The 22976-nt window shown below is 47.3% G+C and overlaps 1 protein-coding gene across 1 annotated transcript in view; it reads right to left on the bottom strand.

Moving 5' to 3' along the window:
• The window catches only part of LOC8027869 (fatty acid synthase-like), a 143835-nt gene that overhangs the window by 74705 nt on the left and 46154 nt on the right, over positions 1-22976 (bottom strand). The window contains exons 4-5 of the mRNA XM_042294558.1: positions 22488-22610; positions 19191-19424 (exon numbers count right to left, since the gene is read on the bottom strand). Coding sequence (XP_042150492.1) covers positions 19191-19424; positions 22488-22610 — 357 coding nt within the window. The remainder of the gene's footprint in view (positions 1-19190; positions 19425-22487; positions 22611-22976) is intronic.

Genomic DNA, 22976 nt, shown 5'->3' on the forward strand with positions numbered 1-22976 from the left:
AATAGCCCAGTTTAACCGAAAACAAGCCTTCATCGTAGTGAGGATCCATGCTTCAACGTGCACCCTTTCGGGATCTTGGACGCCACACTCGTAATGTTTCCAACATCGGCCGCACGGTGGCTTCTCTGTTCGATCTCTAGGCGAAGAGTACTGATTATTTTAGTTAGACCATAGATAGGTCACGTCGAAATAAGACAACAGCCTTTCTCCTCAGATGGGGCTTGCGGTAAATAAATCTCTCGCGAAATCGAAGCGATATACTAACCGCGTAGTGCCGCGCAAAGAATCTTGGTAACCACTTGGTCACAGTTTCGGTTATTACTTGCCAATCTCAGTTCACCACATCCATGTTACAGCCAAATATTATACGTGCATTTTTGAATATCTGACTTTCCCTAAATTTAAAATACTGTAGGTGTTGCCTACCTATATAAACCAAATGTTGGAGCACTTTTCTTCTCTTTTTGGCGGGGAAAGGAAGGGGTGCTCCTGACGTGCCAGAGAAAACAGGACTACGAAGACACGAGGGAGAAGTAGTCTTTTCCAGTCATCCTGTTTTAGCTTCTCCTCAATGGACTTTTTAAATTAATCGTGAGCTTGTGCAAAATAATGAAAAGTTACTTAAGATACCATACTGAATATTAATTTTAAAATCTTTTATTGAAGTTACTTTCCCTACAAACCATATTGAGTAGAGTGCAAATACATGGAGACATACGAAGATACTTGGCAAGTATGTTGAAAGCTAGAGATATTAGAATATGAAGGCAAAAGAGGATGCTCTACTTGGGATGACCTCGCTAAAAATCACAATTTCTTGCGATATTTATGCATTTCATGAAGTGCCTTAGCTGCTGAAATCTAAGTTTACTTTCAAATAATTCGGGATATGCAATATAAGGGGTGCAGAAAGATTTGAGAAACAAAAGGGACTCACATATTGTAGACATGACACGACGCATTCCGCAGTAAGTTCCATAATATACCTCGCCGTGTTTTGGGAGATTCCACACGTAGTGCGGCATTGCACAGGGATAAATGCGTGCTTCCGTTGAGATAAACACGGATTTCTTCCAGATTACATCTCTCAACAATACCGTAAAGCTACCCTGCCGTATTGCGCTTCTTCGGCCACGTAATTCGATAGCGGACCATCGCATGATCAACAATTCGCAACTTGCTCAAACATTGAGCACGAAATATGACTGGCAGGCAGCGATACTCGAATCGCTTCAAGCCGGAAAGCCACTTTAGCAAATGATGGTGTTGCATGGCTAGAAGAAGACACGGATTTAGGGGCATTACCAAGATGATCGCAAAATCTGTCAGCCAGGAAGACGTTACGGCAGACCGAGCAAAGCTCAGGAAACGGTCAATGTTGAGTTGATCTCTGCCTGTTTGTTATCTCTGGAATATGGTAAATATTCTCCGGATTCATTTCGACGACCCTGTATATGTTTAACAACCAAACTATAAGTTGATCGACAGTCAGACGTGTAGATGAGTACGCTAGCGAACAACAAACGTGCACGCTCAAGAGCAGTGTTGCCAGGTCTACCGATTTCTCGGTGGATCTACCGATATTTCACGCTGTCTGCTGAATCCCTGATAAAAAAAAATCGACTGAATTTTTTTCAACAGATTCAAAAACCATTTTAAGGGCATAGCAATACGCAGCTTGAAGCGCTGGTCTCATACTATCCACCAAACGCATGTAAAATTATTAGAAACGAAATATAGATATGCCGTCCACGTATCCCTCGATTCATTCAGCTAACCGCCCAAATCTGTACACAGCCGATGCAGCCGCGTACGTGCGAACTTATAAAATCAAGAGTCTGGTTTTGCCTGGTTTTACCCACGTACGATAATGAACGGCGAATACAGTAATTAAAATAATAATTTTTATTTGCTAGAGTAATGCTGCCTCGAGTGGCTTGCGAGGCAAAGACAGAAAGGCGAGAGCCCGTACGCTAATGCCCCTGTCAGCCAGATAGCGGCAACCGTACCACTCCGGCACCTCTAAAAGGAAAAAAAAGTATATACGAAAGTATAACAGCGCATCGGAAAGTAGCAAGGGTAATCATTTTGCTTTTTGCAAAGAGATGTAACGCACACCTGGCCACTGGAAAATGCGAATTAGAAAATAAAAAGCTCGAGGTGTACCTCAGCATTTCTTATGAGCTGTGAATGCGAAAGTATGCAAACCGCTCGCCCGCTCCCTTAGTCATCTGCTGCGTACTAGCGGGCGCGCGCCTCGGGATCTTGGAGGCCATGGCGCAGCAGCCAATCGGACCCCCATCGACGCGCGCCAGCCACTGGAACCGAAGGCGCCGGAAACCAGGAGCCGCTCTCGCGCTTCAAATTGATGACGTCAGCTCCCTCCATAAGACAGTGAACTCTTTCGCATTAAAAAAAAAAAAGACATACAGCAAGCAAAAAACGCAAATAATTTCTATGTGTGCTTATTAGTATAATGTTTATGTTAGATTACGTATTAAGAGCGGTAAGGAATACAAAAAGGTTATTTTTTAGTATCTACTGATTGTTTGGGTGATCTACTGACTTAATCTCTCAATTGCTGGACCGCGTTCTCCCGCTCCGCGAATGCGGCCACTGCCGGCCATCTTTTTGGTAGAGTTAAATTACCTCTAGCCAATGTAAAGCTGGTGAAGCCACTATCGTCCATCCATGGCAGACACCGTTGTGGCAGTTGTGGTGGCAGGCTGCCATCGAAATAGCGTGGGTCATTTTTCGTGCCTGTTCAAAATTGTTCGACGAAACATATTTTTGAAACCCGGTGAAAGTTTCACGAAATCGTAGCACCGGGGAGTGTGTGCGTGTAAGCTTTGAATTTAAAACCAAGAAGGGGAGGGGGAGGAAAACCGGAATAGTGTGGGCCATTCCTTGTAATTGAAGCGTGTCAGTCGCGGTCTGAGCAATGAAAGAAAAAGAGAGCAAGAGAAGGAAGAAAGAGAAGAAGTTTCAAACAAGACACACACTGATCAAAAGATATTAACCGTTGTCTAGTCCAGCAGTCTGTTTTGCCACCTCAGTGGCGGAAGTCCATGCTACCTGTCACAGTCACAGGCCTTGCGCCAAGCCGGGCCCGCCGTACTGGAAACTAGAAGGAACACCAAGCATTAAAGATGGTCAGCCAGGCCGATGTCTCCCAGGAATGTCAGGAGTAGCGCGAATGTTTTCGTAGCGATGCTCCTGGGACCTGGAGGAAAAAGCAGCTCTGCCTTGCTGCGCCTGTTTGACGAAGCTAACATGGAGCTTAGAACGCTGAACGTTGAAGATTTGGCGCTCGCAAGGCAGATATTCTATATCCTCGGGAATTCGGCATGTCTGACAGTCTGGGCTGTCCACGCATTTGATGCGGTAAAGCTAAGAGGTCGTAAAAGCCGAACGTCTTCTGAGTCGGTGAGGAAGGGCTGCTTCTGGGCGGTCGAGTTTGGTGGGAACCGGTGGTGGTGGGGCTCCTCCAGCTACGCCTAGGTGCGGGTGTCTTTTTTTGCGTCTAACGTGCAATGAAGAAGCTTGGCCTCGTTGATCTTCAGCTCGTGGAGGGTGCTGTTGGTGAGTTCTTGCGCCTCAGCCGCGAGTCGGTCGGCCCTTTCGTTGTCGTCGATCGCACAATGAGATGGCAGCCACTGGAATGCTATAGTCCAGCATTTCTTTTCTAAGGATTCGACTGAAAGCGATGATGAGAGCGATCGGATGTGCGTCTTCCAGTTTGCTGAGCATTTGTAGTTCCGCTCTGGAATATGTGAGCAAAGCCGTCTTTTCTGGGCTCTGAAGGTCGTAGAGGGTACCGAGAGCAAGTTCTAGTGCTTTTAATTCTGCGATGGTGGATGATGTGGGGAATTTGAGGTGACCGGACTTGATAATGGCGAGTTCAGGGATAATTACAGCAGCAGTTGAAAATTTCTTTTGATGACAGACTGAGCCATCGGTGAAAACTTTTATCCAACCCTCAAAAAAGCTGTCAAGGTGTTCTTCCTCAAGATTACGGGAAAACACATCCGAGACGAACTTTTTGCTGTATGAGAATTCAATATATCGGAATTTCTTCCGATATGTTGAGAGACACTGTTGCATGAGGGGGTGGTGGAGGAGGGTCGTCATCCAATGTACCGACCGACTCCTTAAACTCTGCGTAGACTTTTTCTGGGCGGAAACTGGGACGTGTATCGAAGCGTTGCAAGAGGCTTGAGGTAGACCTTGTGAGGGTCTGCCAGGCGAGATATCGTTGTGTCTACAATAACGCTATATTCGCTCTTGTGTTTTGTCTAGCTTCGACCAAAATAGGAACATTCGGCGCGGACGGGGGAAGACCGAGGCAGATTCTGATGGATTTCCTTTGAATGATCTCCATCTTCGTCGCCTGAGCGTCCCGTACGAGTACAAATGGGAGCGCATAAAGTAACCTTGTTTGTATCAGCCCCTGTACAGTTGCAGAGCCATAGACTGCGAGGTTCCCCACGTTCGCCCTCGGATCCTGCGAAGTACGTTGAGGTGCAGGGCGCAACGAGATATTGTTTGTTTCACTGCTGGACGCCAGGAAAGGCAGTCATCAATAACCAGTCCTAGGTACATGTGGTTGCGCAGCCTTGTTATGGGAGTAACGTTTACAGAGTACGTGAAAGAACTGGCCTTAAGGCCACGAGGATGGTGAGCAAGTACTGCGGATTTAGATGGCGAGATAGTGAAACCCAGCCGAGTTATTTCCTTCGAAATACCGTCAAAAATCAGTTGTAGAAGACGTTGCATTTTGGCATGAATGGCTGTTGGTGACGTTGCCCAAAGGGTCACATCATCCGCGTAAATTTGAATTCTTAGAGATTGGTCATCAGGAGTGAGAGTTCGGGGATGAGCGGCCATCGCAACATTAAAAAGAAGTGGGCTTAGTACGCTTCCTTGGAAACTCCTTGAGTGGTGTGTCTGATCGCGCTGAAATCATTTGCGATGCGAACTCTCACAGTCCGGTCCGTGAACAAGGCCTTGAAAAGTGCCGAAGTACTTTCCGTGACGCCAAGGCCTTGATGCTGGTTGATAACAGAAGCGTGAGGAATCGCATCAAATGCTTTGCTAATATCAAAGAAAATGACGGCGTAACCATGATTAGCTTGTTTGGCCTGCTCCAACCCTGAGACTATATCCCCAATAGCATCTGCCGTGCAACGTCGACGGCGGAAACCAGAGAGTTGTTCAGGGATCGCGCCAACTGTTTCAAGTGCCCAGTATAGTCTTCTAAGTATCATGCGTTCAAAAACCTTTCCAAGGCAGGAGGTGAGTGAGATTGGTCTGTATGATGACAAATCTTCTTCCGATTTGCCTGGTTGATGGGTTGGTATAACTTCGAAGTTGAACCAAGCATCCGGCAGTGCCGCCGTGCTCCAGACTGAGTTTAGCTCCTCCAACAGTTTAGGCAGCATGATGGGGTCTATTGTGTTTAAAGCCTGATACGTTATCATGTCTCGCCCTGAAGTGCTTATACGATAGGTGGATATTCCAAGTGCGTCCTGAAGTTCTTTAAGCGTGAAGTTGGAGACTATGTTGAGCAGTTGTTGAAGGAGGGTTACTCATGAGCTAATTTGAAAGTCTGAAGGGGAGAGTTTGGACGAGAGAATTCATCGACCAAATGCTCGGCAGTTCTTGCTAATGTAATATTTTGCGATATAGCAAATGCCGAGATCTGAAGCCGAAGAACTACCTCTAATGCGAGAGCACGTGCCATCCTCCAAGCCTGTCTTGCGCCACCGGGAGCACCAAGAGATGCACATTTTTGTCGCCACTATTTTCACTAGGGATGCCGCAAACCACCCTAGGTTCGAATTCGAAAGGTTTCGATATTTTCGAACCGAACTCATGTTCGATTTCGAAAAGTTTCTATATTTTCGACCTGAGGGAGGTTCGAATTCGAAAAATTCGCAACCTTCCCAAATCGTGGGGTTCCGAATTCGAGAAGTTCGAAACTTTCACGGTTTCTAAAAGTTTGGGTTCGAATATTTCGAATATTTGTTTACTTGAGGTTTGATAAATTCGAAGATTTCGAACTTCCCTAATTTCGAATTCGAGAGAATCGAAAGTTTCGAATTTCCTTGGATCTCAAATTCGAAAACTTCGAACGTTTCGAATTTTTAAAAACATACAGTTCGATAAATTCGAAGATTTTGAATTTCTTTCTACATAAAGTTTGAAAAGTTCGAAGGTTTCGATTCTCTTTTAATGCTAAATTCGGAAAAAAAATAAAACTTCGAAGGTTTTCGATTTTTTTTATGTCCAAGTGCGCAATGTTCGAAGTTCAGGTTTCATGTTCCGCCAGAGTTTCAGTTTCAAATAACGTTTTCACGCCTCACTGGTTTTCACGAACTCAGGCTTAGAAAAGTTCGGGTGTGATACTTAGACTGCGCAAAGTTGGTCAGGCAATTAAATGAGACGACGAGTGCCCCGGATGTGCTGAAATATTTGCCAGTGAAGAATGACTTGTGACCATAGATCAGTGATTGTGACCGCCAGCCAGGGGTGGTCATTAACGTGCATTACGAAATAGTGATCCTACGAACGCACTGTTTAACGATACTCATCCAGTTCGAAACGGCAAGGGGCAGGCAAGTGGTTGAGGTTCAGGAAAACCTTGAAGTGATCTGGCAAACTGCCCCCCTACCCCCTTGCACGCTGGTAGTAATCCGATCGAACGTCGCCCAAGTGATGCTGGTATATATTAAGTTTAGTTTGTACATGATGCAAAATCCTGAGACTGGGAATGAAATTTGACAGAAAAAGTGTAAGAAGACAGAAAATAGGGGACCGGACAACGTCTCAAACTCAGCTCAGGACAACATCTCAAACTCAACTCAGGTGATAACTCAGCTCAGGAATAACGTCTCAAACTTAACTCAACTGAGTTTGAGACTTTGTCCTGTCCCCTTTTTTCTTTCTTCTTACACTATTTCTTTCGAATTTCATTCCCAGTCTCGGGATTTTGCATCATGATCAACATACACCAACTCGCCTGCACCTTGACAATCTTTTTGTTTGTAATTGCTTTGGAAATTTATTTTCTGGGGCGGAAGAAACGTCGAGCAAAAAGCACAGAAGCTGACACAACTTGAGGTCGAGGAGCGTTCTACCATACCAGTAGCGTCGGAAGAGGAAAAGCGGAGAGGGGGGAGGGAGCTCCACTCTCTCCCCTGCCCCTCCTCCCAGATATTTCGGACTTTTAAAAAAACAATACGGGGAAAGAGCTTATTTTAATCTGAAATTATTTATGCATATGTATAGACTGGCGCTCTTCACTGCATAAAAGATCGCGTGGATGGTGATTGTTAAGGCCGGTTCTCACATGCAGCGAAGCGCTGACGTAATGCTGCTCACGTGGCGTCAGGTACTTATCGTATGCCGTAAGCAACAGTTTTGGCAGTGCGATGCAAAGCTGGTGAACGCCCCCGTCAGCACGTGCTTAGCACGAGGTCAGCGCTATGCTTGTAGCGTTACGCTGCATGTGTGAACTAGGGTGAACAAGCCTTTAGAAACTCGTTGCCAGGAGGCACTACTCTACTCGTCACATGCTCGGTGGCTCGAAAGTTAAAAGCTATGTCTTTTCGACCTAAATAACTGTGCCATGGGTAAAAAATATTCAATAAATAAACATAACAATAAATGCAAAAATAAATAGCTGGAGAGAAAAAAATATATCTAGGACCCGCCGGAACTGTTGTACTCTTGCATATTCAGAGGCCCAGAACTATGAAACAAGTTTCTCCTATCAAAATGTGTACAGGCCAAAAGAAACACGTCCCAAAAACGTAAAATAAGAAAACAAAATTTTTTTAATGACGCGCAGAATTTGAACAATTTTAGAAATCTTCCTTTATGAGTTAATTTATTCCTCAACGTGAAAAAAACAATGAATACATTATTTTGTATTCTGCAGATGGTAATGATATGTACTGTCTCTGGTGTTAATTTAAATGCGACACCCAAACAATGTAAGCGAAAAAAATTACTAAGTTTAGGGCATAATTGTCTGTAGGTACATGTTCGGATATTTATTCGAAACTCGTTTTGAGCAACAATAATGATATCTTAAGACGACACTCACCTAGGCTATATATAGGTAATGCTTAAAAAGTTTAACATCTGTACCATGAATAGCTTCGGTTATAGAGCGCTTCAAATATGGCACAAACGACAATTGTTAAAAACCCACCGTCCTTCCTTGCTAATTCGGGAATCTATTTTTCTAAAACCAAGCAAGCCAAATGATTGAAATAAACGGCATTGTCTTTCGCAAGGAATCCGGCACCCCATGTAAAATTGCGACAAAAAAAAAATTACGAGTGTACCTCACTGCTTGAATCCAAATGAAACCGCCCGCCGGTCTTTCGAAGTTCGACGACTTCGAACTTTTACCCTAAAACTTCAAAGTTCGTCGAACTTTTCACGTTTCAGGAATCGAGAGTTGGACAATTTTCGATTTTTTTAGATTCATAAGTTCGAAACTTCGAAAATTATCGAATTTCTTAGCGTAGGAAGGTCGAAAGTTCGAAAAGCTTCGAACTTTTTAGTGCAAGAAGTTCGAAAGTTCGAAAATCAACTATTTTTGTAGTTTATTAAGTTCGAAAGTTCGACGAACATCGAATTTTGCAGCGTAATAAGTTCGAAAATTCGAAAAGCGTCGAACTTCTTAAGTTAATAAGTTCAAAAATTCGACCCGTCGATTTTCTCGATTTTGAAAGTTCGAAAATTCGAAATCTTTCGAACCTTTGGAACCGCTTGATTCGATCATCGAAACTTCGATTCAAAAAAGTTCGCGGCATCCCTAATTTTCACTGAAGTCGGTTAATATGGCGGCGGAACGCTGCGTAGATTCTCCTACAGCGCTGAATATCCTTCATTCTTCTTGAACGTAGCGAATGATTTTGAGCTTGTCGTCGGTAGGTCCTCAGCTTGAGGTAGAAGAGGTCAGGATTCGGACGGGAGATCGAAACGTGGACCAGCCTCGTGGCGTTGTGTAGGGCCTGTGAAATAGCCGTTGTGAGATCGACGCTTCCTTCTGAGAGATGGTCTTGGAGGTGCAAGCGATATTGGTCCCAATCGAAGATTCTGCAGGTCCTATGTGTAGCGCTTCTAGAGCTTGGAAAGGAGATAATGATGGGGTTATGATCACTACACTAGCTGTCATGTTGAGATTGCCATGGTGTGCTGAGTTGTGGTGTGGCGAAGCTGACCCTTGTGAAAAATACACCAGGCCGAGGGATGGCGTGACTTGATATTACACCAGACATTTTCACAGATATGATTTCGTACATTTCCACACCAGCAATCTGGTGTGACACCAGAAACCTGGTGTGTTGGTGTGACACCAGAATGCTGGTGTTCTGATGTGACACCAGCAATCTGGTGTTCTGGTGAGACATCAAGTTTTGTTGTGGTTTGATAACAGAGCACCTGTTGACTGAGTGTTGCCTTACTCACAAAAAGTGTACAATAATAAGTTTGACAACAACGCTGCTGTCATAATTACTTTATTCAAGAAAGCAAAGCACAATAACAAAGGTTCGGAAGCTTTACTGTTGTAGGGAGTTGGCTATGATCAACTGGAGTCTGCCCGGAGCCACTGCCCAGCGTTGAAGAACCGGAGGCCCTGTCGTTCCGCAATTCTTGGCCTTGCGGTTGACTCGTGTTTTAGTTACGCTGACCCGTTCTTCAAGCGCATCATATTCGAGAGATGGCTCAATTTCCTTGTCCAGCTCTTTCAGGGAAGCATCTTTAAGTAGAAGAATATCAAATGTTTCTTCGAACTCTCCGATGTCAGTTGAATCCGTGGCCAGCAGGATGCCAATCTCGTTGATGATCTTTGCTGTGGCGGCTCGCAAGGTAGTCATTTTTCGCTTCAGGAGGTCGACGCCCTCCTCACTCGTAGTCGGCATAATCTAGCCGTTAATTCCCGGTTTTTGGCACCAGAAAGAGTAATAATTTCAAGGTTTCTTTGCTGTTTTGCTACCAGACCAAGCTCGTCGGAAGTCAGGAAAGCACACCAACACACATCTTTTCGGGTTCGAATCATAAAGACTCCTTTATTTTCTCAAATTTGAACAACAATACTGGCGTAAAGCGAAACCCCCTAAGAGGCGATTTGCAGAGTGCCCCAAGCTGCTGAAGGCCGCCCCGGAAAGTGCTCGGGACGAGGGGTACACTTCTTGAGCACAAAGCAGCCCACTGCGTGGTCCCTGGCGACCACCAAGACGGGAGGAAACAAGGCACCACGGCGGGGGACGGGGCGGTACACGAACTGATAGAGAATACGCTCGCAGACCGGGGGGAAAAGTCAACAAAAACACAACTTTGCTGTCACATCAAACTGCATGGTGTGCACACCAGGCTGCCTGGTTGGCACATGAGCTTTTGTGGTGTGACACCAGACTCTCTTGGTGTACCCATCAGGCTGGTACGCTAGCATCTCTGGTAGCCACACCAGGCTGGTCTGCTCGATACACCAGCATAGCTGGTAGGCACACCAGGCTGGTGTGCTCGATACACCAGCATAGCTGGTGGGCACACCAGATATTCTGCTGTCACAAAATAATTCTCTGATGTCAAGCCAGGATTGCCTGGTGTATTTTTCATTAGGGGATGTCCAGGACACTCTTGGCGACCCCCGGTCTGACAAATGCTGCTGTTACATCATTCAGTAAAACAAGCCCTAGCGAATCTATTGTGGCCTCAAGAGCAGATCCGATGTCGTTGTATGCGAATCTCCCCGGGTGCGATTATCGGCGTTACACTCTAATGTAAAATAGACCAGGTAATCCTGGTGTGGCATCAAAAAATTCTGGTGTGACACCAGAAGATCTGAAGTGCCCATCAGCAATGCTAGTGTATCGAGCACACCAGCCTGGTGTGCCCACCGGCAATGCTAGTGTATCGATTACACCAGCCTGGTGTGCCCATAAAAAAATGCTGGTGTATCCGCACACCAGCCTGTGGGCATACAAAGTGAGTATGGTGTCACACCACACGGGCTAATGTGCCCATCAGGCAGCCTGATGTGCACACCACGCAGTTTGATGTGACGCCAGTGTTGTGTTTTTGTTGACTTTCCCGCCGTCCGCGATCGTGTTTTTGATTAATCTGTGTGACGCCCCTTCCCCCGACGCGGTGTCTCGTTTCCTTCTGTCTTGGTGGTCTCCGGAGATCCCGTGGCAGGCTCCTTTATGCTCAAGAAGTGTCCCCCACATCCCGCCCTTTCCCGGGGGGCATTAAGCAGCTTGTGGCGCTCGCCTCTTTGGGGGTTTCTCTTTATCTTTCCGCCAGTATTCTTCTTGAAGTTTGAAAAAATAAAGGAATCTTCTGTGCGAGTCCAAGCCGAAATGGTGTGTGTTGGTGCGCTTTCCTGACTTCCGACGAGTTTGATCTGTTAGGAAAACAATAAAGCTAGTAATTATTACAGCTTTTGGTACCAAAACCTGGGAATTAACGGCCGGATCATGCCTACTACGACCCAGGAGGGCGTCAACCACCTGAGCCGAACGAGGACTCCTCCGAGCCTCCACAAAACAATCATCAACGAGATTGGCGTCCTGCCGGCCACAAATCCAACGACATCGGTGAGCTCAAAGAAAGATTTAAAATTCTTCTGCTTAAAGGCCGACGTACACTTCGCGCTTTCCACTTTCCCCCGCTTCCTCCTCCCCCCTTCTAGACTGTCCACCGTTGCCTGTTTCCTCCTCCCCCATGGTGAGGAGGATCTGCCTTGCAGAATCTCCAGTCTGGTAGTCGGCCTTTAAGGAGGCTTCCCTGAAAATACTGGACAAGGAAATTCGGCCATCTCTAGAATATGATGCCTTAAAAGAGGAGATAACTGGCGCAGAGGTGTATGCGGGACGGATCAACGAAACTAAGACATGAGTTAACCGCAAGTTAAAAGGCCAAGAACTGAGGAACTCCAGAGCATCCGCTTCTTCGACGCAGGGTAGTGGCTCCGGACAAGCTCCAGTTGATCACGGCCAACTTTCTACAACAGTAAAGCTTCCGAGGCTTTACTATGGTGTTTTTTTGCTTTTTTGAATAAAGTAATTATGACAGCAGCGTTGTTGTCAAACTTATCATTTTACCCTTTGTGTGAGTAAAGCAGCACCCAGTCAACAGGTGCTCTGGTATCACACCAAAACAAAACCTGATGTCGCACCAGAACACCAGATTGCTGGTGTCACACCAGAACACCTGATTGCTGGTGTCACAGCAACACACCAGATTTCTGGTGTCACAACAGAACACCAGATTGCTGGTGTGAAAATGTACCAAACCATATCTGTGAAAATGTCTGGTGTAACATCAAGCCACACCAGCCCTCACCCTGGTGTATTTTTCACTAGAAAAGTCTCTCAGAAATAGTATGTTTGCTGAGCAGCGCCGCATAATTTTCGTAATAATCGTAGGGGCCCATTCGGTTACCGGGCGGACGTACACAGAAACTATAGTGCTGTCGCAGTCCTCTTTACGTATAGTTGCAGCGGTAAACTCAGCAGCATCGTCACAAAAGTCTGTCAAATCTATTTGATCCTGATCCAGTTCTCTTTGGACAAGTACCGTGGCTTTCGGCACTTCGTTTTTTGTGTTTCCATTGACTGGCATTAGGTTTGATAAACAACGTATGGAGAAAGTCTGAATTTGCCGTATTTTACACGAGATTTTGAAGGGCTAGGACGTCCTATTGGTTGGTCTTAAATGTAGGCGTAGACCAGAGAGGCGTTGTTCTATGCCGTTAGTATTCCATTGAAGCACTGTAGGACATGCAATATTTCGGGTGCGTCTCTTTCGGTGGATGTTGGGTTGTAGTAGGGTGCCTCAATGTCCTTCTGTTTTTGGTGATGCCACCCTTTGTGGTACCCAATGCACGGTGTAAAATAACCGTAATGAAAAATAGACCAGGCAATTTTGGTGTGATATCAGAGAATCCTTTTGTGACACCAGATCTGGTGTGCCCACCAGCAATTGTGGTGTATCGAGCACACCAGCCTGGTGGGCACACCAGCAATGCTGGAATATCTAGCACACCAGCCTGGTGTGCCCACCAGAAATGCTGGTGTACCTACATACCAGCCTGATGGGCACACCAGAGAGGCTGGTGTCACACCACACTGGCTCATGTGCCCAACAGGCAACCTGGTGTGCACACCACGCGGTTTGATGTGACACCACTACACTGTTGTATTTTCATTGACTTTTCTCCCGTCCGCGAGCGTGTTTTTGATAAGTTTTTGTGATGCCCCTTCCCCCGACATGGTGCATCGTTTCCTCCCGTCCTGGTGGTCGCCGGAGACCACGCGGCGGGCTCCTTTGTGCTCAAGAAATGTCCCCCTCGTCCCCAGCACTTTCCCGGGCGGCCTTGAGCAGCTTGGGGTACTCGCCTCTTCGGAAGGTTCCCTTTCCCCTCTGCCAGCACTCTTGTGGAAGTTTGAGAAAATAAAGAAGTCTTCATTGTAAGTCGAAGTCGAAAAGATGTGTGTTGGTGCACTTTCCTGACTTCCGACGAGCTAAAGGTTTTGCTACGAGACGTGGTCTCGTAGCAAAACAACAAGAAAGCTAGTAATAATTCCAGTTTTTGGTACTGAAAGCCGGGAATTAGCAGGCAGATCATGCCTACTACGAGCCAGGAGGGCGTCGACCTCCTAAAGCGAAGGAGGATTACCCTGCGAGGCGCCACAACAATGATCATCGACGAGATTGGCGTGCTGCTGGCCACGGATCCAACCGACATCGGTGAGCTCGAAGATTTGATATTCTTCTATTTAATAAGGCTTTCCCGAAAGAGCTGGACAAGGAAATTGAGCAATATGTGGAATATGATGTTTTAGAAGAGGAGATAACTGGCGCGGAGGGGTACGTGGAACGGGTCAGCGTAACTAAGACACGACCGAACCGCAAGCTGAAAGGCCAAGAATTGCGGAACAACAGGGCTCTCCGGTTCTTCGACGCAGGGCACTGGCTCCGAACAAGCTCCAGTTGATCAGGGACAACTCCCTACATGAGTAAAGCTTCCGAATGTTTACGGTTGTCCTTTTTTGCTTTTTGAATAAAGTAATTATGACATCAGTGCTATCGTCAAACTTATCATTGTACTCGTCTTTGTGAGTAAAGCAACACCCATTCAACGCGTGCTCTGTTATCGCACTACAACCAAACCTGACGTCACACCAGAACACCAGATTGCTGGTGTCACACCAGCACACTATATTTCTGGTGTTACACCAGAACACCAGATTTCTGGTGTGGAAATGTCCCAAATCACATCTGTGAAAAAGTCTGGTGTAACATCAAGTGACACCAGCCCTCGGGCTGGTGTATTTTTCACTAGGGAATACTCTTCAGGTGAGGACAGGGCGCTCCTCGCGACGTGTCGATAAAGTTCGCTTTTCACTCTCTCTCTCTCTCTTTCTCGCTCTTACTATGATTTCAAGCTGCGCCGGCAGATAACTTGTCGACCCGTGGACACGCTGTAAGATGCAGGAGGCAGGCAGCTGTGCACAAGACGGCTCCTGCTGCCTCATGTACCACCCGTGCAGAGCTCCAGCGAGGTTGTGGCACGTGCAGAAAGACAACAGTGTATGGGAGTGTCATGGCAACGAGATATTTTTTTCGCTCTCATACAGTTTCACCGCTTGGCCGCCGGCGACATTGTCAGCCGTGGGCAGGGTGCCAGCGGAATAATGCAGCCTTTCGGATGCACGTCGAACGAACACTATCTGATTTCTCGCGTCGCGCATTTAGCCCCCCCCGTGTCCTCACCTAAAAAGTGTATCTTACACCGCGACCCAAAGCCGACAGCACGCGCGCACGGGAAAAATACAACGAAATCCGCGAAAACAAAATATCGGCATAGCAGTCAGCGCCTCAAACGTGAGCAGGAACACGCTCTTTCACGAGCTTCTGTAAAGAAAAAAAAATAAACGCGAGGAACAAAATGGCCAAATGCGACCACCCTAAGCGAAGCGCACATGAAGGCACCTTAGGTTGTAGCATTATGCTATATTCTTCAGTGGGAGTACTGCCTGAATGAAACGCATAGGATGTGTGTCCACGAGGCATCAATGCCATCGAGTTAAGCGCGCGCAATTTCTGCTGCTATTCTCAATAATTTTATCCAGTTCGCCGTAGGTGTCTCCAGAGCTTCTCGGGGTAATGGTTTTGAAGAGTCAGCCGTTGATGTTTGTTCAATAATGTTGACTCCCATCGAGTGTTCCGATTCTTTGATAGATGCTCCGTCGCACGTCGAATTTCAGTGCCCATCGGAATGGTGACACCAAGTTTTGGCTTATTGGATGTTGTTGCAAAATTATTAGGTGGTCTTTCGATATCTTTTTGAGGATGGGTCTTGAGTGCTGCGACATAGCTTAAGCCCTTATCGTCAAGGGCTGGGGGTTGTGTGTCCTGCAGTGAGGCTTCTCCACTTTTCTTGGAGGTGCTGTTGGCCGCCACATTGTGAATGGGTTCTGGTATAGCTCCCGAATCCTGCCTTACAATCATTCTTGCAGAGCGGTAGTCAACGGCGTTTCTCTTTGTGTGCGTGACGACATCTCGCTCTTTTCTCCATTTTGAACAGGCTAGAGATGTAGCTTCATGAACTTCTCCACAGTTCATGCACTTAATCACAGGGGATTTACACTTGGTGTTGCTCGTGGTGTTAGTTCTAGGATGCGGCTCTGCACAACGAGAGCATGCGGAAGAACGTGTGCATGAGACTGCAAAGTGTCCAAAACCACCACAGTTGCGACACTGTATTGGACGAGGCTTGAATTCCGTCACTTGGTGTCGTACTCGTCCTAGCAGCGTGAAACTTGGTAAAAGTGAACTGTTGAATGTGAACTTTACGACACCTGTCACCCCAAGACGACGTACTCTGGCTATGGGGCCATCCGATCGTAGGTCTTCTAGAATTTCAGGATCTGACAGTTCAGCATCGACATTTTTTATGACACCAATCAATGTGGGCCCTTCGAGGGATTGGTAGGCCCTGACAGAGACATCAGTAAGTTCAGGACATCTCAGCAGAGTCCCTGTTTGTCCGTTGCGCACATCAACGGTGACGACTTTGAGGCGCTCGTTGGAACGGATCCGAAGGATGCACTCTGGACAGGGCTTCTCTAAGGCGTTGGAAAGCCTCAAGCTGCTTAAAGTTACCAGCTTTTGGTGAGGCTTTGTAGCGTCAAAGATTACTGCGAGTCATTCACAGACGTTCGGGTGTTTGGGAACTGTTCCCGAACTCGAAGCAGAATCAGGTAGTATTTTGTGTGATCGCTTACGTGATTGTGCCTTGCTCCACCGTTCGTTGTTGATGTTGCTTTCATCCATTATTTCGACCCCGGTCTCGGACGAGTTCGTATACTGACTCAGACGTCCAGAATTTTGACGCGGTGTCCTGAGCATCGCGCGTTGAGTCATTCGGCAAGCAGTGTTGCCCAGGAGTGATGTGGTCCGTCCATACTGAAGGTGTAACGCTCGTGGCGGCGCTTTAAATGCTCTGCTGTGGAAGTTCGAACGTGGAGCCGGGCATCATGGTTGGGGTCTAAAAAAGACCACCCTTTCAAGTGGCTTCTCACTGGCGACTGCTCGGACGTCGCCGGTAGTTCTGAAGCTTCTTATGGTTGTTCTTTGAAGGTCACAGCAGGCTATAGGCTACCGAAATGGCTGTCGAATTGACGGAACGAAACTTTTATGTCGTCAATTTTAGGCACTTCTTGTTCCTCCTTTGCAGCATCGGCGTATAGCAGCACAGCACGCATCAAAAGTCGCATCGAAAGAAGCATCGAAAGTGGACGCCGGTATGGAGTTTGCTTTCGATGCGAGCTGCACTACTTTCCTCCCAGTGCTGCACTTTCGTAGAGCTCTCGCCGGGTCCTCACAGAAAGGGGTACCGTTCACGCTGGGTTTCAAGAATCTGCTTCGTCGAACGACTCCAGTCAAGCTCGAAATGTCACAGACGGTACAGTGTACTAGACCCGTGGCTATTTTAATGGCAGCCTGCCGCCATAGCGCTGTCCGCCAAATTACTATCATCGCTAGAAATATTATAACTCTACCAAAAATATGGCCGACCGTGGCCGCATTCTCCTCCATAGGCGGAGCTGGTCAAACACGATCCAGCAAATAGACATAGAGGTCAGTGGGGGTCCATCTACTGACTTCGATGTTTTCCACCTGGCAACACTGCTCAAGAGAAACATATCATAGCAGTAGAGATTTGGTCAATCTTTGGCCAATGGCCGGAAATGGTCCTTTAGCCAGTGGCCAGATAGTGGCTAGCCATTGGTTGATGACTGGCCTTTCTCTGGCCATTGGCCACTGCCGTCAGCCATCGGTGAACCATTGGCCGATGAATGGCTACTCTTCCGCCATTGGCCAAAAGATCATTGCCAGCCTTGGCCAGTGCTTGGCCAAAATCCGTGCTGCTTGGGTTGACTCGAGGACAGCAGCCTCTGTCGCTGATCAGCAACAAAGAATGAGTATCCTCTCACGATATGAAAAATCTTATATGTATAAAACAATTCTTTGGCCATTATACGCATATAATCAAATAAGATCATAAAGGAATATACAAGTACCTTATAAGTACTTACAAGAACAATACAGGATTAGATAAATAGATATAAGAAACTGATAAAAAATGTCGCTTGAAAACATGCTCGCGCATTTTCATACCACAACTTTCTGAACCGGCGATTTCCAGAAATAGTCCATTGGTCATTGGCGTCAAACTTTTCCGCCGACAGAACCCCTCTAGCTCCATACAAAGGAGGGGTTTGGGTGTAAACTCAGGATGACGTTAATAGCACTCTACGAGCTCCAAGCGCGATGTGCCTTTTAAAGAAAACGTAAAAAAAATGACAAGAGAGGACATAAAAGTGGGCGTACTTGTGGCTATCCATTCATTAATTCGGTGGAATTTGAAGGGTGTGTTCAGCTTGGAAGCTGAATTGGTGTAGAGGTCACGTGACGTCTATTGTTCCGCTAAATTTAGCGTGGAATCAAACTGTTGTTGAGGTCACGTGACATCAATTTTCCCGCCAAATCTAGAAAAGCAACTAAATATGTTCGTAGGTGACGCGGCACCGAGTCTTGTGACGTTATTATCCCCGCTAAATTTAGCTGGGAAACTGAATTGGTGTAGAGGTCACGTGACGTCAGTTTGCCCGTTAAATTTTAAGGGCGAATTGGTGTTAAGCTCAGGTTACGTCAATTTTTCCGCTAAACATGGCAGAAAAACTGAATTTGTTCATAGGTGACGTGACACCAAGTCATGTGACGCCGATTTGCTCGCTAAATTTGGCTGAAAAACTAAATTGGTGTTGAAAGTCACGTGAGGACAATAATCCCGCTAAATATAGTGCGGTCACTCCGGCGCGGACGGAGACGCCGCTGAGCACGGAAACGGGCGGCTAATGGCTGCGCTCTAAAATTACTTGAAATCATTGTCATCCACTCCTGCCGATGGCAAGAAGCTGACCAGTTCTATGATCTGAACTACACGGTAGACAAAAGTTCACGGAAGCTTGAGCCAGGAGGAGGGACCTCAGGGACCCCGTGACGGCAGTGACACTCGCGTTCGCTCGTACTTTTCGCCTGGACCTCCAGCACCAGCCGTCAGGATCGCTACTTCCACCAACATGACACACCAGGTCCTGTAACGTCACTTGCAGCCACTTTGGGATCGCTTTCATTCTACGACCGAGGTAGGTCGCTAAAGACGGCAGTCGAAGACGCGTTCCAGGTCAACGTTAGCAGATCACGGTCATTTGGCAAGCTCCCTGGACAGCCGGGCGCCTTTTTGTGGCGCTTGCGCTCGGCTCTCGCTGAGCTATCAGCAACAGAACATAGACAGACGCATAACGGAAGCGGTGCAGCGTTAAATGCACAAAAAACACAGGCTAATACAATTTGCCTGTTTTTTTTTTTGTGACGAACATATTTTACGCAAATTGAGGGTCGCATGAAAAACGTTCTTTTCCGGTATTCACCCGTAGGAGCGGTAGCGATGGGATCACTGTACGCCCGTATCTGCTCGCATGCAGGCGACATAGAATCACCGTTTGCGAACGCCACTTTTCCGTGCAGCTTGTCAACTGATCTAAAAACTTTGTTCCCGGTCGGACAGCCCGTCCAGGGGCGGGAGGGGTGCTCACTGGAGGCGGCCTCGGAGTGGCCCATGTTGGACTTGGCGGAGCCAATGAGGAGCGGCTCCTTGCGTCCCTCGCCGCAGTAGACGTTGCTGATGGCACTCAACTCCTGGGGGTCGCCCACCTTGGTGCCCGTGCCGTGCGCCTCGACGTACGACACCGAGCGGGGGTCCACCCGGGCCTCCTCGTACACGTCCCGCATGAGCGCCTCTTGGGCACGGGCCGAGGGAAAGGTGACGCCTGCAACACGGGAAGGATCCCCGCACTGCACCCCGAGTACAAAGCGTCCCCCCCTTCCCACCAAAAAAAAAACAAAAGAACAGCTCTTTTTTATCTTGATGCACAATACCTGAGACTGTGGTAAAAGCTAGAGAACTTGGTCGAAGAAAAAGGACAGGGGAAAGGAACGTCTCAAACTCAGCTACTGCGTTCATTTCCTCAGAGAGTTGTCTACCCACAACCTAATCACCGACCACCGACGTCACAAAGTCAATCTTTGTTATAAAATCCTACCCACACTGGCCTTCAGGTCAACCGTAAATGGTGACCTCAATCCTAAACTGAAAACATGTGACCTTGAACAAAACAAACACAACAAAACAAACACACCGACCCACTTCCTTTCCAGCCGGAGTCTGAAAGGGCTGTGCTTTATCTAAACGAGAACTGTAGTGTCCTCAACTGCAATTGGTCATTTTGCGGGCAAGGGTTCAGAAGAGGACATATCAGTTCTCGCTTAGATAAAGTACAGCACTTTCAGACTTCTGCTGGAAAGGAATTGGGCCCGGGTGTTTGTTTTGTTGTGCTTGTTTTGTTCAAGGTCACAGGTTTTCAGTTTGGGATTGAGATCACCGTTTACGGTTGAGGTGAAGGCCAGTGGGAGTAGGATTGTATATGTAACAAAAGTTGACCTTGTGACGTCGGTGGTCGGTGGTTAGGTTGTGGGTATATAAGGCTCTGAGGAAATAAACGCAGTAGCTGAGTTTGAGACGTTTTTTTCCCCTGTCCTTTTTCTTCGACCAAGTTTCCCAGCTTTCAGCCAAGTCTCGGGTATTCTACATCATGATCACTTTCCACCAGCTCGCCCGCGCACTTACTGTCTCTAGCTTTGACACGAAATCTGCTTTATCGGCCGATTTCCATGGAACTTTGTAACTTTTGATTGCAAAGGCCCGTTCACACACTTGAAACCAAGTAGGACCGGCTGAGACAAGACCGGTTTTAAGCCTCTTGCGACGGCTTTCGGCCTTCCCAGCAGTCACACATCCGGTCCTAAGTCGTCGCAAGAGGCTTAAAAACCATTCTTGTCTCAGTCAATCCTACTTCGTTGCAAATGTGTGAACGGACCTTAACAAAAACCTGACTCCCAAAGGCGCTACTACGCCTTAACCTAACTATAGAATAGACCCGAAAGAAATCTCCGGCAGGATTTGAAACTACCGAAAGCCTTTTTCGTTTTATTGCACGATAATTTCTTCAGCAGAAAACACAACCGTCGCAGCATAAAAATACGTCAACAACAGATTTGGTTGAGGTACAACAAGACGGCACTTCCTCTCGCACGCGAAAGCCAACACCTTGGCGAGTAACAACGGTTCCTCCAGCTCCTGTAGTGGTGCGCCGTCTCAGGGCGTATGTCAAAATTAAGACCGAATCTTAGACACACTTGCTCCGTGGTGAGAGGCGCCTTCGGGTACCTCTTCTGACACGGTGGCCGTCCTAAAAATCAGAATGCCGCAGGGCGTATGCGAGCTTATCTGGAACGCAAGAGACGGCAACGAAAGTAGAAGAAAAAGTTTTCATCAGTGGCCTCTCAGCCGATGGGTGGTTTATCATATTCTGTGCTTACCAGTTTTTGAAAGCATATTCAATCTTGTAGACAGCTTTCCTTTTATTTCCACTCCAAAAACAAATTACGCATTGCCAAACGCTCAAGGCTGGTTCACGCGACTGCCGGCGACCGATTCTTTTACGATATTTTCTGATATGTAGTAGTAGTAGAATATGTTTATTAAGAGGAAATAAACACCAAAATAGCTCCACTATTGAGTCACCTAACGTGGAGGGAAGATGGGAGGTAAAATCGGGTGGTGGTGTGACATCGCGTGTTATGCCAGGTTCGCTGACCTGACGTAGTCAAGGTCCGAGTCCATAATCATCGTTATCATAGTTCTTGTCAGGGGGCGGCCCTTGAACTGCATTCCTACAGAGCGAGGGTTTCGCCGCATTGGCGAGGTCAAATATACGTACTGCCTATGAGAAATGGTCATTTATTGTGTAAAGTTTTAACGTGCCGACAGCGAGAGAACGATCCGCGAAAAAAATACAGAAATATACGGTAATCACGAGTTTTCCACGGCTATTCGATAGATGGAGTCAGGGTTTTCTTTCATCGTAAGAGATCACAAGATGTAACGCACTCGTTCGTACGCAGTGGCGAGCGCGTGAAGGAGCCTCAAGTACTTCTCTACCCAAATGTAGCTCTAGCGGCCCGGACCAGATGGCGAAGTTTTACAACCAAAAAGTTATCTTATTCAACGGCGATTTTCTTTATTTCACAAAGAAGAGTGGGCGACCGACGGATGAAACTCTTGAATGCAAGCCGCACAATGTCAGTTACTAATAATTAGCAAAAACGAGCGCGATATTCCTATGAAAAAAATATTCAGAGAATCACAATTTAGTAACGAGACAGCAGTTTGTTCTGAAACGTTTCCACCTCGTTCAAATCGCTAGTGCTACATTTGGGCGGAGAACAAGCGTTCGGCGATGCCCAATTGATTGTTGCAGAAAAAAAAAGTTTTGTTAATATCTTAAATGGCCCATCTTGTTAGAGGCTACTTCACCTGTTACAGGTGAAGGAGCACCCGCGATGTCTGAAAGAAGATGTCTCCTGGACATCTTCGTCCACTCGCCTACACAAGCACCACACATGGTAGGGAGCGCATGCAGTCGGGTGTTGGAGCAAGCTGGGAGTCAACACCAGCTGTAAGAAAAGGCCCGTGCATGACGTCACTGTTAGTGGACTTGCCCTAAGCGGCAAGCACGCCGAACCGCGATGAGAATCGCCGCAAAGCGGCACGCGCGTCCACATTGGCCTCGGTCGAGGGCTAAAGTCGCGCTCGGTCCACCGAGACTCGTTGAAAGGCGACGCCGACGCAAGCTGGACAGCGCAGCGTGGATATGACGACGTTTGAGGGGGACAGCGTCTTCTGGGCGGTATTAGCCGAGTACACGACCGACATGAAGTAGTGGCCAGTGGGTCTTCAACACAACCAGAGTCCCTTCGGGGTCCGCGCTCACCTTCGGGCTTGAAGCCGTCGGCGTTGGCCTTGAGGTGCACGAGCTTGGCGTAGATGCGGCGTGCCTCCGAGACCCGCTGGAGGAAGAACATGCCCACGGCCTCGCTCCTCACGTAGCCTTTGCCTGGGAGGAGAACACGACGCAAGGGGCTCCAACACGACTCTTCCGAGGCTCGGCTGAACATCTACCGAAAGGTTTCCTCTCGCTTCCCAAAGGGCCGTTTAGAGTCCCGCTAAACACTCGGAAAGCCATGAAAAGCAAATGCAAAGTTCCACAGCATTTAATCAATAGTCTCCGGATAAAAAGTGTGGTTCTGGACAGTATAAACACTTAAAGACTTAACGTTAAGGAGTTTATCGTTTCCTGGAGAACGGTGTGGTCAACCTTTAACCGTTCGAATGGGGGAGCCCCGAACGCTCGCCCTGAGTATAGGGGGATAGCAGCTTAAGCCCCTTTAGTATTTGACCCGGGATGGAGACAGAGACATTC

Source organism: Ixodes scapularis, unplaced genomic scaffold (assembly GCF_016920785.2).
Source record: "Ixodes scapularis isolate PalLabHiFi unplaced genomic scaffold, ASM1692078v2 PGA_scaffold6__148_contigs__length_123643588, whole genome shotgun sequence".
NCBI lineage: Eukaryota > Metazoa > Arthropoda > Arachnida > Ixodida > Ixodidae > Ixodes > Ixodes scapularis.